This window comes from Mus musculus, chromosome 4 (assembly GCF_000001635.26).
Source record: "Mus musculus strain C57BL/6J chromosome 4, GRCm38.p6 C57BL/6J".
In the NCBI taxonomy this organism is placed as follows: domain Eukaryota; kingdom Metazoa; phylum Chordata; class Mammalia; order Rodentia; family Muridae; genus Mus; species Mus musculus.
Window position 1 is genome coordinate 13775103 of NC_000070.6, and position 15168 is coordinate 13790270.

General features: G+C 41.9%; 1 protein-coding gene across 11 annotated transcripts in view; it reads left to right on the forward strand.

Moving 5' to 3' along the window:
• Runx1t1 (RUNX1 translocation partner 1) overlaps positions 1-15168 on the forward strand; it is a 152429-nt gene that overhangs the window by 32475 nt on the left and 104786 nt on the right. Inside the window, exon 1 of one of the 11 annotated variants that reach the window (XM_006537571.3) lies at positions 9159-10039. The exons of 9 other annotated variants lie outside the window; for them this stretch is intronic. In XM_006537571.3, the coding sequence (XP_006537634.1) occupies positions 10033-10039 (7 nt within the window). In that variant the 5' untranslated portion in view covers positions 9159-10032. Of the gene's footprint in view, positions 1-9158; positions 10040-15168 lie in introns of those variants that run through there. One more of the 11 variants, NM_009822.3, reaches the window with a different exon arrangement.

Consider the following 15168-nt stretch of genomic DNA (forward strand, 5'->3'; position numbering starts at 1 on the left):
TCAATGGGAAAACTTACCCTTTAATCAAGCACACATTAAAAGTAATGCTTTATCTTTGACCCATTTTGATTAAGACACTGCTGTATATGACCTGAGTTTGTTATATATAATGCTCTAATAAATTCCTGTGATTTGGGTAATTTCTTTTTAAAATGTGCAGGGTTAATTCCTGGGAGTGGCAAAGGGCCTTTTTTTCTTTTTTTTTTGCTGTTGTGTGATAAATTCAGATCCATGCTCCATTCGTGGTTGTTTTTGTAGGCAGCAGGAATTGTTTCTGGGTTAGATCTTGGAAGAGACAGAGAAAGGAAATAAATGCCAGAGAGTGAGAGGAGACTGTTCTATTGATGCTCCAGGCAGTTCTTACGGAAGTTGATATGCAGAACCATGGAGCCAAGACTTCAGGGTCAGGCTTCTACCCGGCAGCATAGCTTCCTTGTTTAATTACCTGAAGAGCAAAACAGTCAGCCTGGGAATGTGTGAAACCCCAGGATCTCCTGCAGCCTCCTGGCCCTCTGACATCCTTCAAGGCCAGTCCCATGGGTCTGGCTGGTTCACGCCTGGGTTCCTCTCTCTCAGGAGGCATTGTGTGCAAGAGGGTTTGGCTGTGAAGCTGAGATCTCTGCCAGTGCCTAGACTCCTGTTCATTCCTTCTGGTCTGTATTGACAGATAGATTTGGCTTTCCTCTTTCTTCAACGAATTTAAACATGTGGCTCTTTCATTTTGAACCTCTGGCCTTGCTATGAAACAATCCCTGTCCCTCCAACACATTAGCTAATGGAAGAGTGGCCTTAGTTTCCTGAGAACTCATTTTTCAGCATTGTGTGATCACATCCTGTGTGTTGCTATTATGGGGTCAGACTCACTCATAATAATTTAGTGTGCAACTAACAGTTCTGAGATGGTTTATTTATTCATACATGAAAACAGAATATCCTGTTTTTAAAAGAAAAGTTATAGGATTTTCGAGATGGGGTCTCCCTCTTTTTTCCTTGGAATCTGAATATAGTGTTAACATTTGCAGCAGGAAGGGGCACACATGCTTTGATGGAGCAGGAGGTGATGAGAAATAATATTGGTTAGCAATATGTCTAGCTTTGGGGGCGTTGCATAGGGAAAGTATTCTAAGACTTGCTTGGCGAGAGAGCCATTTGGGAGACCTCCTGGCTATAACAAGATGCTACCTTCCCCAGAGGAAGTCTGACAGCTTCTTTATCTGTCCTGCTGACTGAAGTGTCCTCCCTGTGGGTGGGGAGCAGGGATGCTGCTAGTTTTTCCGTCAAACATCAGTGGAAAGTGTGACTTCATGTCTAGTAATTTGGTTTGTCCAACTACTTCCGTAGGCTTCTGTCTTGCAGTCTGAAGGACATTTGTCCTTTACTGGAACGTGTTTGCCTACATAAAGTACAAATAAGAGTTGTGGGCATGTAAAAAGAGTGTTTTTTTCCGCATATATTTTGTATTTTCATTTATTTATTCACTTTACATCTCAATGCCCATCCCGCTCTCCTCCCATCCCCCTTCCCTCAGTTCTTCCTTTACCCCTTCCACTTTCCCTCTGAGAAGGGGAAGCCCCCCCCCCCCCTTGGGTATCACCCACCCTGGCACATCAAGTTTCTGTAGGACTAGGTGCATCCTCTCCCAAGTGTTCTTTTGGTGAATTCACAAACATAACTCCACTCCTGGCAATGAGTTCTCTACACTGCTTTTCCCAAAGTGATAAACATGTTGGACTTTGTAGAGAAGTTTCATGGGAATTATTAGAAAAGCAGCTTTGTATTCATATAATATTTATGGAAATAATATGTGTTTGAATATTTGTATACTGCGCCATGGGCAAGTGTATAATCATTTAACTAGCTGGTCTAGCCTGGTGTACCTGGCGACTGACCTGGCCTGGTGGTCTGTTGCTCACAGGCATTAAGCACCTGTGCCTGGTGCACCCTCTCTGCAGGTTTGCTCCTGTCTATTTATGTAGCATCCTCCTGCCTTTCCTTCAGAGTTTTTCTTCACCATCAATATGCACGTGGAGAAAGTAGTATAAAAATATACTTTTAGCCACTGTCAGTGTTCATAACTCACTCTCTACAAACAGACTCTTCACTAAAGCCCCACCCTGCCTCCTGAGCTCCCCAAGTTTTGCTAGGTTTTATCACCCGACCCACCCCCGACCCCCCCATAGTTTTTCAGAATGCAGGTGAGAACAGCCCAGTGCTATTATCAGCAGGGCACTGAGTTCACTAAGAGAGGACTGAGAAAGACTGAAAGACAAATGGCTAGTTGTGGTTTTCAGGTGAGCTTGCTCTGTTAATCTGGGCTGAAATGGACAGGAACAGGTGGTGTGGCGGAGGAGAGGATGGGTAGGGGTTGCTCTGGCCAAGAGCAGGTTGCCAGCTGGGCCAGTGATCTAGTTCTGTTGTCAGTGTACCCACAGCAGTGGAAAAGGGACCTTTTCACATAAAAGGCAATCTTGACAAACTTTCTGAAAACGTTAATGAGGTATAAATGAATAATCTTAGTAAGTTGAAGTGCTGAATTTGCTAAGCGAACTGAGCTGAGGTTCAAAGATTTGAAGCGCTACTGTATTTTCTATATTCCAATATACAGCAGTGTGGTGGGGCGGATGGGTGCGAACGCCGCTGGAGTCATTTTGTCTTGGTGCTGTAGCAGATGTGCTATACTGGGACCTCTGGACAGAGAAAGCACAGTTAGGGATGGAATTTGGTAATAAAACTCATTCTAGCTAAAAGTGGGTTTTTCTTTTTAAAGTTTGAATCTACATACAAATGTAACAAATTAGTGTATGTGTATAGATTTGAAGAATTTGCAATATGGAGAAAAGGTGATGGGAGTTTGTTAGAGATTAAAAAGTGCTGAGGAAAAAAATATGATCAGAAAAAAAAAATGTGGGCTCTTGTATTGCTGTGTCCTTGCTCCACCTGGTGGATTTTGCTGAAAGTGTTTAAGTCTGTGTTAATGAAAAGAATTAACCACTACACAGTTCCTCTGAGCATAGCAAGAGTCTTGTTGGTGTTTAAAATATTCCTATGTTTATGGTTTTTGTTCTGTAATTTCATTGCATTGAAAGAAATGTATATTATATAGAATCCATGTGGTTCAAACATATGTATGTTCGTTTTCGGAAATTTGGAATATTCCGAAAGTAACCCTCACATGAAATCCCCCTGCATAGGGCCATCATTACCAGTTCCACACTTAGTATTACTTATTCTGGAGCCCCAGCTGGTTCCGATCTTGCTCTGTAAATTAGCCTGGATTTGAACTTGTTCCACTCCTCTAAGCCTCTACTATTGGATTGGTTTTAAGGATAGATGTTATCAGAAGAGAACCAGCTTGCATTTTCGCTGATTTAAAAATACGTTGAATGTTTACTACTAAGTCAAAGAATGATGACAGGCATCGGGCTGATTATAATCATTTTTGCAGAACTGCTTCTCAGGCTCAAAGGTGGTGGTGTGTCAGTGTTTAGCAGAAAGGTTTTTTTCTCATTGAGCTTCATGTCCAAGACACAAAGGTAGAGACTAACGGTGCCTTATGCATTCATGGGGTTGGTAATATCTGTTGTTTGCTGGCCTTGTACAGACTGCTTTCTCTGGCAATCTTAAGAATTCAGTTGTGCTTTGATCAGCTTACTGCTTTCCTTAGGTTATTATTATTTTTTTAATCCCTTAGATTCTTACATCGCTGTAACAGAAGGTGAAGTTTTGAAAACAGTGTCTCCATATGCAAGGGATTTGGAGACCTTTTTATTGTCTTTAACACTGTCATTCATGGTCCTCATTAGCATTTATTGTTGCAAGCCTACAAGCAGAAAATGTGAAATTGGTATGTCATGAATAGCCCCACAGAGCTCTGGAGCCCTCTGATTTTGCCTGCAGTGTGGTGTGGGCTGGGCTTTGAGGGAAAGCTGTCCAGATGGCTGCCTGCACACAGCAGAGCTGCAGGTTTTTGTCTCTGGTGCTGAGAGGAGGGGAAGTTCACTGGAGCATACGCCATCACCCTTGCATTTTAACAAAACTAACTAGCCATTAGTCAAGATGGGAGGGTGATGACATCGAGACAAAGGTTTTCCATATAGTGTTACAAGCTGTGTCACAGGATAGGGCTGAGCTGCTAGGTACCTTCTCTTTTAACCCAGTGGGTTTTGTGGTTGGAAAACGAGATGGAAATGGTAACTTCTTTGCAAATTGGTGTGCAGGTGGGTCTTTTACAGATCTCTTTTTTAAATTTGTTTAAATTGGAAGATGATATTTTATGCTAAAAGAGTCTATAAAGCTAGGATTCCTCACTAGGGCTAAGAACCTAAGTGTTGTTTTATTTAAAAGCTGAAAAGAAAGAATTTAGACCATTTTTCCTGCAGAGAAATCTACTTTTAAGAACATTAGTACATTTAAGTCTCATTTACATAAAATAATGTTCAACCAATGTGTGTTAAAAACAGTTTTCAGATTTTAGAATTTCTTAAATGTTAGGTCTGAGAGTCAAAAGTTGTCAATTATAAAAGATATACAATAATAAATATACTGTGCTAGTATAAGATCATGGCCACTATTATAAACAAATAATAATTACAGATACAGGTTCTATTTTCTGTTAGCAAGTGATATTTTTGAGATTTCATTTTGCACAAATACTAGTAAACCTACACAGTGTGCACATAATAACAGACATATTTGCTTTCATATGCGGAGTGTGTATATATTTGAGGTTTTCTTCTTTTTTTCTCTTTCTCTTTCCTTCTGTTTCTCTCTCTGTGTCTCCCTCTCTGTCTCTGTTTCTGTCTCTCTCTTTTTGTCTCCCATTCATAAAGTCTTACTGTGCAGTTCTGACTGGCCTGAAACTTGCTATGTAGACCAGGCTGGTTTCAAAAATTCAGAGATTCACATGACTCTGTCTCCTGAGTATTGGTATTAAACATAGGCATCACCCTACCCACTGGATAACATATGTTGACCAGAATTCAAAATAAAATACATTGCTACATTGCTTCAAAAACTGCCAAAATGATTGTCAGTGCATATGTATGTATGTATGTATGTATGTATATATATGGAGGAAAATGCCACAGAGATTGGCTTATTAAGAAGACATTATTTTTTTGAGGCTGGAAGTTTCACACTAGTTTTAGAGCTCAGTATTAACCCACATAAGCTAACAGAGATAAAAAAGAAAAAGTCAAACTGAGTTTGTCATAAGACAAAGATGAACTGTAGAGCTGTGTTATAGCCATCTAGCTCCCTGCCTTCCCCTGGCCCAATAGAGTAGGATTTCTCCAAGGACCACATAGCATGGTCTCCCCAGGATGGAGGGGGCTTGTCCATCTAGTTGCAAGTGATCCAAGCAAAACAGCCTTTCTGCCTCTATAACGTCTGTCTAATCACCTACTAAGTCAACCTTCTCTCAGGTATGTTTCCTTTTAATCCCTTACATCTTAGTGCTTAGCACTTAGGCCCTCTAGGACAACCCCAAGGAGTCTTTGACCCCCTGATGTTTACACACCCTTCAGATTCTTACGGTGACAGACAAAACACTCTTCCTTTGTCACTTAGGCAAAGTTCTTGGGGTCTCTCTGTGCATCAGCTGACAGTCGAGGAGGTGCAGGTGTTTGCCAATCACTTCCCCCAAACAAGGTAGCAGAAATTGTCTGACTGTGTCCAGCTCTTTACAGCAGGCATTTATAGAAGAGATGGCGGCTGGCCTCTCAGCACGGTGGACCTCTCAGGGAGCTTTATAACCTATTTCCTACCCCACTCATTTCTTTGTGGTTGGCACTGTCTTACCTTGGAGCCTAAACCATACGCTGTTTGTTTTTCCTGCCGACAAAGTATAATTGGATTTATCTTTGTCAGGAGACAATCTATTACGGCCTTTATTTAATACAGTTTCAAATGTCTTTCAGTGGCAGAAGCAAATTAATGTACATTTTCACTGGGTGTTATATCTATTTAATCGACTGTCAAAGTGATGAGAAGTTAGGAACTCATCCAGAGAGGTCCATCGCCCTCAGCCCAACAGCTCACACATTAGGTAGGTTTGCCCTGTCAGTGGGATGCCTTTAGAAAACACTAATAGCTTCCAGCTGGGTGGAAAATCAAAACCTTTGGGGTCTGACAAAACTAGGAGATTTGAATTTGAAAGCAGAGCTAATGCCTCCATTTTATTTTTTACCACTCGCCCATAAAACATTATTTTCCAATATGTCAGCCTCATTTGGTGGCCAGTGGTCTGAAATGGAAAGTGGAACAAGCAAGCGGAGAAATCTGGACATTTGTGAACCCACCCTTTCAAGCTGGTGTGCCACTTTGTGGCAGGGTCTCCCTTTAGAGCAGGGGGCTCTTAATGACCATTCATCAATGCTCGTTGGCTGATCATTGAGTGCCTTCTCATTCAGTTTATCAAGTCTTGCACATAAAAAGTCAGAATCCACCTTATTCAGTGCTGTTAAAGCCAACTAGAAGTAAAACGGCAGTCCGAACCCATTCTCCCCTTGTTTTTCTCTTTGTTAATGCAGCCCAGCTTAAATGAGTGTCTTTATTGGGTCGGTTAGAATATCTGAAACTATTAATTCTCCTGTATTGAATAGCTGGTGGCAGGCCAGAGCAGATGGGGTAGGCGAGTATTTGGTTGGGTGTATTGCTTTCAATCAGGATCAATGAGGTTCCAGATCCTTTGAATGAACTCACTTAGTCCCCACGGCGTGCAGCCCTTGCAGACTATCACACAACAGCCAGCAAGAGGTTGCAGAGGGAGATGGGGACGAAACCCTGGAAAAGCTTTTGCTCAAACTCTCTCTCCTCCAGGGTGGAGATCTCTCATTTGCTGCAGATAGTGTCACTGGATGGCTGGTCTCTGTGGCTGAGTCAGATATGAACAAAGGAGAGATGTGTGTAGTGTGGTGCTGTTCTACTGTGGAATTGGCACAGAACTGCTGTGCTTTGATGAAGAAGAACCCAGAGTTATCGCCCCAAACCTACTGATTTTTTTTAATGCGTCTAACATTTCATTATTGGCTAAATTCGTTGATTTGCAAAGTAATGATTTAGACAAATGTCTTTCTAAAACTGCCCTTTAAAAAGTAGACTTTCCACTAAGTTAAAAGTCAGGTATTGCTGCACCTTTTTAGAAAAAGCACTTCAGTGGTCATTAAAGTGTTCTGGGTTGTTCTGAATGTATTTTAATTTTATAAAGTCTGTATTGATGGGGACACAGGGCAGGGCTCTGTACTGGAGCAAACTTTCCTAGTACACACTCCGTTTCTCGTTGTTTGCCTATGTAACTGCATTAATCATGCTATTGATTGTCTATTTTTATTATACAGTTTGGATGTTAGAGATCTTGGCTCTTTGTACTCATTTTATTAAAGGGAAAGTTATTTCTGCCTAAGTAACTGTATCTATACATGTCCAGGTTTCCCAGTTCAGGGAGAGATGCCAAATGGGGCTGCAGCTTTGCCTGTCTCTAGGTGAAAGCAAGGGACAGACTCCTTGAGAAAACGCTGAACCAGCCTCAGATGCATGCTCAGCCAGGCCCTTTTTGCAATCAGACTTGAAGGTGAGAATCTCCGGGGATCCAGGTTTTGTTGACGTGGATCAATTTAAAGTGGCAATTACTGTAGTCAGATAACAGCTTAAAAAGCCTTTTTACACATAGAAAAGATACATAATCACACAGCATATGGAAGTTCAATTTTCTGAGCTGTAGTTTCAGGCCTTGGAGTGTACCGATATTAAGACCCAGTTTTGAAACCAGATATCATCCAGTTTTCTTGACGTGTATTGCATTTTGTCATATGACTTTCTATTTTAGAAGTGATTCACCGTGCATATTGATGAAAGGTTGGGTGCCCCACTGTGAAAATGTTTTCTTTCTTCCATAGGTATAGTATTAAAGAAAAAAAAAATTGGTGTGTAGCATTGAATGGCTTTTCAAAACTACTCCTTAAAAAAATGGAAGTCTTCAGATTTAGGATTCTGGATTCCATAAAGGCCCTTATGCCAGCACTTAATTGGTGATCACACTCATGCATGCTATAACAATTTCTGTCACAAGAATGTTTGAGCTTGCTGCTTAACAGAACTGAAATCCATTACACAGAACCTCATTACAAGTGACACCCAACTAAGATGAACAAAAAGATTGCCCTCATAAATAGAGTGTAGTATACTATTCTTGACAGAACAGAGTAATCACTATGAATTGTCGTCTTTTTACAAGTTGTCTCTGACAGAGATGGATTTTTGAGGGGTTCACTGGCTGAAGCAGCCCTTCTCAGGTTCAGCGTTCAGGGGCTGTAGAAGTTCTTACTGATCGATGCTGTTTATCAAAGATGATATATTTTTCGTTTGTGCAAGGTGTGTGTTGTGTGCATGTGCTCTGAAGCCCTCTCAGGCGAAGGGACAGGGAGGCAGTGGGTAGAGGTCAAAATCACTGCCTGTTTTCAGATGGGGTCTGTTAGTAGTTCTTGAAGGCAGCAAGGAGGGGAGAAAAATCAACCTGATGAAAGCTTATGGAAAATGTCGAATAAGCAAAGGACACATGGACCACTGCCAGAATAGCAAGAGTTAAAGGGGCCGGTCCCTCTTCATGGTCACTGAGCTGGCTGGCTGGTCAGTCCTGAGTAGAATTGTTTAGTAGAATTGTGTGTGTCTAGTGGATTGGCTGTACACTGGAAAGGTAGAGAGCCCAAGGGCTTGACCACCATGTGAGCCCTGTTGTTAAAACAAACAATCAAACACAGACCCAGAGAAGAGTTCCCAAGTGTTAAATTGTGAAGAAGAGTTTTAGAAGAGAATAATGTTTTCCTTCTGCCTGGCATCTTTGTGTGTTTAGAAACAGGCGGGCAAGGCAGGCAGGCAGGCAGGCTTGTGTTTCTCCTATGAGGCAAGGATGTTTTACAAAGGACTGAAGACACACTGCTGGGAAGGAAATAGGCAGCTTTAGATAAAGCACTGTAACAAAGGCTCCCAGTTTTATATATCATGGTGTCCATTAAAGCTTAATAGGGAAGAGTCCATTGAACCAGGCTGGGTATGTGTTATTCACAGTCAGGAGAAACATTTAAGGGTGTCTCCCCCCCCAGCCCCCCTTGCACCCCCCCCCCCAGCACCCCTTCCCAAAAAGGCATGATTGTTTAGCTTTTGAAAAGGCATTACAATGAAGAGTTTGTTTTTGTCTCCTGTGGATCTCTATGTAAAGTAGAGGAAAGTAAGCTGAAAGTGTTTGGAGCAAATCAACCTGGGAGCCCAGTGGATTGAAAGCACTGTAGTGAACTAAAAACGGTTAGATTCTGCCTCAGAAAAAAAGTGTTCTGTTTGACCCACGCTACTGGGAAGCTGGAAGTGTTCTGCTCATACTTTGTGCTGGGCGATGAACTGGCACAGCCCGGTCTTACAAGAGGTTTTTAGGTTGTTTGGGGTTTCCAGATCAATAAAAAAAGCTTTGTGGTCTGTGCCCTTGTTTGTTTTAAACCAAACTTCCCAGTAATGCCTGTTAAAATTAGAAGATGAAGGACAGCTTTCAGTGTGAGTTGGGGTCAGGTCAACATTGCCATCTTTTGGCAAAATAAGGGTTAACTTGGAGCTGGGAAGGGGTGGTGATAGTGAATGAATTATTCAGCATTTAGCTTATCTTTCTGCATTTCACTTTCTGCTTTTTGGTGCTCTGGAACTGGGGCAGGAGGAAGAGTGGAGAAAGGGAGACAGGAGTTGTGATACTTTGTACACACGTCCCTGTCATTGTTCTGCCTGAAGAGACAGGGCTGGGTTCAAGGCCACATGTGTTCCTGTCATCCTGCACATTTCTGCTCCAAGTGCAATCCGGAGTGTCAGCTCTCCATCTGTCTCTGCCTGGCAGGCGCACGCGCCCAGCACCCTGCCTCGGGCCATGCCGCCCCAGCCCCTCTGATGGCCCTCCTCTCCACCGCCCCGCACATTCCAGAACAGGAGGCATGAGCCCGCATCGCGCTCCCTCTTAACACAGAGTTGCTTTCAGTGTGTTACACGCTGGATTCCGGGATGCCTGGTGAGTGAGTCCTCTTTTCTTGCAAGGAAGGAAGCTTTACTTTCTGTAACGCGTGGAAAATGCCGACTGCACCACGACTGCTGTACTGGATGAGGGCAGGGAGAGGCTGTGGGGTGATAGAGGTGTGATTGGGAGGTGACACAAAGAAAGCTGGATTTAGGGGTGTAGGATATGGGGAGATACTCCTTTGAAACTGAGGGGAAGGAAGCCGTGGATGTTTGCCTGAGCAGTTTACACAGGGGATTAGCTCCACTGAGAAGTGTTTTCTGTTCTGGGTCTCTGGACTATCATCTGTACTTCTTTGCTGGTTATTTGCCTGTGGAGAGAGTTTTTAGATTATGGTAGAATTCTTGGAGAACGTCTTTGAAGAGCTGTTTATGTCAAAGAAAATGAAGGCAGCTTTGGCACTAGAAGGAATTTCTCGCTCTAAATCATAGTCCTTAGATGTTATCATGTAAGTAATTGAAATCGGGTCATTTAGAAGAAGTATGCTGAATTAGTGACATTCCTGTGTCCCTGGAAATTTAGTGTATGACAATTCTCCAGAAAAATATTATCTTTGGAAACTGAAGTGTTTCTGTGATTGCTGCCAGGGAAAACTGTGTTTGTGAAGCCTGCTGCAGGAGAAGGGCTGTCTCTGCTGCTCTCCAGAACTCTCTAAATTGTCCTGTGCCGAATGCAGAGCAGATAAAGGCAGGGCACACAGAGATCCTCCAGCTGGCTGGCGCATGCAGATTATTTGGGTAGGGCAGGCAGAAGAGGCCGTGCTTGGTCAGAGTTTGCACACCTCCCAGATGGTGTTTTGAAACATTATCTGCCAGCTTTCTGAAACCACAGTTGTGTGTAGGTATCGCCAGTTGTTTGAAGAGTGTTTTCCCTTTAGGATACGTCTTGGAGTCTGCTCTCCTCGTTATTGATATGTGTGCAGAAAGGACAAGTTTGCCCAGGATTGCACTTCCGTTGCTGTTGTTCAGGGGACTAGCAATGCATAGAAGCTGAAATATGGGGAAATTCAATTACCAAAAAAGATAATAACTGAGGTCTTAGAAAGGTCATTTTAACTCTTTAAGCTCTCAGCTTGATTTATATGCAATATGTAACTGAGGAAGAAATGTGCCCTTATTATATAATATAGAACTGGTGAAGAAGTGCTTGTATTTTATTTGTTTGTTTGTTGTTGTTGTTGTTGTTGTTGTTGTTTTACAAGGCCATTGGAGCACAGTTTCATGGAAATTTATAAAAATTCATAGGTTCTTTGTTTTTATGCTCTTAATAGATGAGTATTACATGGTCTGGCAGCACCCACCAGAGTCTGTGATATTTTGGTAAAATAGAACCAAATCTGCTTGTCAGTGACAAAGGGGGAGGGGTACTAGTTAGGACCTCTTCTCCTGATTCCTCACATGACTTTTAAAGAAAGCTCCAAAGCACTGAATTGTACTTAAGGCTTTGCCATTGGAAGTTGGCTTTAGTGTTAAGTTGTTAATACCTGACTGGTTCTGTAGTGGTGTTCTGAAGTTTGAGCTCTCTGTGTGTCTGTCTGTCAGTCTCTGTTTTTCTGATTGTCTCTCTCTCTGTCTCTCTCTCTCCCTATGTCTCTTCCTTTCCTTCTCCCTCTCCCCTCCCCTAGTTCTCTCTCTCTCTCTCTCATTCTCTGGACCCCTCCTTCCCTCCCTCCCTCCCTCTCTCCCTCCCTCCCTCCCTCCCTCCCTCCCTCCCTCCCTCCCTCCCTCCCTCCCTTCCTCCCTCTTTCTCCCACTGTGTTAGAAGATCTTGTACTTGGATGCAGAGACTAGCAGCAGCTGTGACTGTGAGCATGTTCCAGGATGACCATACTTGAACAGATCTGATACTTGGCTATTTTTTGACACCCATCTGTATTTTTTTAAAAATCTATTATCAGATGGGCTACCTCTTAATATGTTCTAGCATATTTTCATCCATTCATGTATATTTATATTAATGGACTTTCTTTTTAGCCATCGTGGGGGTAGCTTTGCAATTTTACTAAAGCAGTCTAGGTAGAAGTTTAAAAGGAAAACTGTGTTTGTATAACCTGGTGTCACTGTTCCTCTTTTTATTGCCTACACATTTACATATCAACTTTCCAATTGATTTATTTGTAGTTCAAGTGTCAGAAGTGGTTCCTTGTCTCAGACTTGACGTAATAATTCTCAGATCTAAGACCTCCTTTATAAACTTTAGCATCACTAGACACAGATGTGCAGATGCTTAGCTTATCCAGACGCATGGCATCCTGGGAGTGGGGAGGTGAAAAAGAAGGTTTAATTTAGGGTTTTGTAGAACTGTTTTGGGAAAATAACACCTCTCCTTTTGTTAGTTGTTGATAACATACTGTTACAAAATGAGCTACAAAAACTTGGAGGAGGTTGAGCATACTTTAGAAAAATAAACTATTTTAAAGTTATCTAACTCACTTAGAAGGAAATATGACTTCACTGCCTCTCTCTCTCTCTCTCTCTCTCTCTCTCTCTCTCTCTCTCTCTCTTTCTTTCTTTCTTTCTTTCTTTCTTTCTTTCTTTCTCTCTGACAAGCACATCCTTGTGTTTAAGAGAAGGAAATGCTTTTTTATAGAAGTCTGGGAGACCTTGGCATTATATTGTTACAGGAGAAAGTGACCCTAAAGTTTTCTGAAACATTTGTATTTTTATCAGTCTTTGTGTACTGTTATCAAATAACATGTGTTGACCTACAGAATGGGCTCCGGGCTGTTTCCTTAAAAGGACAGTAAGTGAGCACGGTCCCTGGAGCCCAGAAATAGTGCTGTTCTTTCAGAAGATGGCTAGCATTAGGTCAGACCACCCTTCTCAATGGTCCTGCTCGCCAGATGTGCCTGGAACTCTTTTTTTTTTTTTTTTTTTAAGTTCAAGTTTCCAAAAGGGGGAAAAAAAGGTTTGTTTTGAAAATCTGGTTTTACTTAAGACATCTCCATCCTGGAGTGCATTTCATAAATTGCCCACATATTTTTCCTAGCAGAGAACTTAACTGGCTGTAATTTTTAACACATGGCCACATCATGTGATATTTTCAAAACACTTACACATAGCTTTGAGAAGGTCCCTGCAGGAATGATCCATCCTCTCACAGTTGGCCCATTTTTTAACAGCATATCTGCATTTTCCATTTAGGAGAGCTATATATTATTAGCTTACATTTTTGGGTAGTAAAACAGTGCATTGCTGATTGTAAAACATGGACTTTATTATCTGCTGAAAATTGATTTGGCATTTATAGCCACTGTGTATTAGACTGTTTTTCTGTTTTTAACATCAATGCTTAAAAGCGATGATTTGTGTTTAAAAAAATTAAAAAAATAAAATAAAAAAGAAAAGAAAAGAGAGAGCAACTCAAAACAAAACCAGAAGTGAAGTTGGCACAGACAGACAACTGTTAGTGTCCTTTGTAACTGAAAATTTGGGTAACACACCTGAAGTGTTGTGTGTGTGTGTGTGTGTGATGTTAATGGATGTATGTAAATCCTGTTATGTACAAATAAAAACATTGCACTCACCAATGCTGTTTTACTGCGCAAGTCAGTTTGCCAGCCTATTAGGCTGACTCTTGAGTTTCAAAAAAGCCTCATGACAGCTATTCAACGAAAACTATATGAGCCATAAGCACCCAATTATAAATGTAGATTGTGCAGACGTCTGAAGTTTCGACTTCCATTCGAGCCCTCTTGCCTCATCCCTTTCTCTTTTCAATTCTTATTATTGATATTTCTGAGGGCTTGGCCTTTCAATTCTATATCTTTTAAACAACTTGAAAGAGCTTATAGCTCATTTCTATGTATAGTTAATAACATAAGGTCTAATGAAAAATGTTTTTAATCTTTTTTCCTCTGAGGAGTGGGCAAAAGAGAGGGAGAGAGAGAGAGAGAGAGAGAGAGAGAGAGAGAGAGAGAGAGGGAGGGAGAGGGAGGGAGAGGGAGGGAGAGGGAGGGAGGGAGAGGGAGGGAGAGAGAGAGAGAGAGATGTTCTTTATAATTTTTGCAGGTTTCCTAGATACTACACTGAGGAAGTGGTTGATGAAGACCATCCTCAGTTGCTTAGTGACTTTCAGGACAGCCTGGCTACCCAAGAGCCTCTTTTCAAAAACAAAACAAAGCAAACAACCCACAAAAGGTCCCGATTGTTCATTTTCATTTCCTAAAATGAAAATTTACCTAGTGGGCATTATGTGGTTTACAGATGTCTATTACGTATCATCTCTAGGCTGATAACTGATGTTTTCAAAGAAGATATGGTAATTATGATATCTGAACAGCCTTTGGAGTTATCTTTAGAACTCAATTGATCTCATGAACTTTTGATCTAGAGAGGCTGAAACTGAGGTTCACACAGGTGAGGGGACCTGCCAGGTGCCTCATTCCTGTAAGACTTCTCCCTAGTCCCTGCTTCTCTGTACTGCTGCTAAGTGCTGTTTTACTAGAACCGTGTTACCATGTCACAGCCAGGCTCTCTCTTTTGTCTTCCATTCCCCCAGCCCTGAATCTCACTCCCTTGTTTTCTTCCCTCCTACTTCAGAGCTATGTGGGAGAAACTCCTATGACAGTGAACACTCAATTTGTGGCAACAGTGTACCTGTAACTTTTTAATAATTTGAAAAGTAGGAGTTAGGTATCGTTCATGGTGACAATGCTTTTGGGGCAAGATCTCATTATGTAGCCCAGGCTGGCATCACACTCCCAGACATTCCCTTGCCTCTGCCTCCCAAGTGCTGGGTTGAAAGGCTTATACCACCACAACGGGCAAATATATGGCATCACAACCAAACAAGGGAGAGGATGCTTGCACATGGCGCAGAATAGGTCAGGTATCAAAGATAACTGAGGTCCAGTCCTTCCTTCTGTTCAGGGTGTTAATAGCCTTGGGCTCTTGTGGAAATTAGTGAGTCCTGGGTATAGGATCCTGTAAAGGAACCACACTTAAGAGGCTTCTCCTTGCATTAAGAGTCAAAGACTCCCAGGGTGAAAGATGGGCAGTGGGCAGTTAAAAGCTCATTAGAAAGCTTGCTTGTCTCTTTCTTGCACATTTAGGAAAGTTAACAGTTTTGAATGTGTTGCTCTTGTACTGAGAACCAGCATTCTTTTTTTTTTTTTTTTTCTT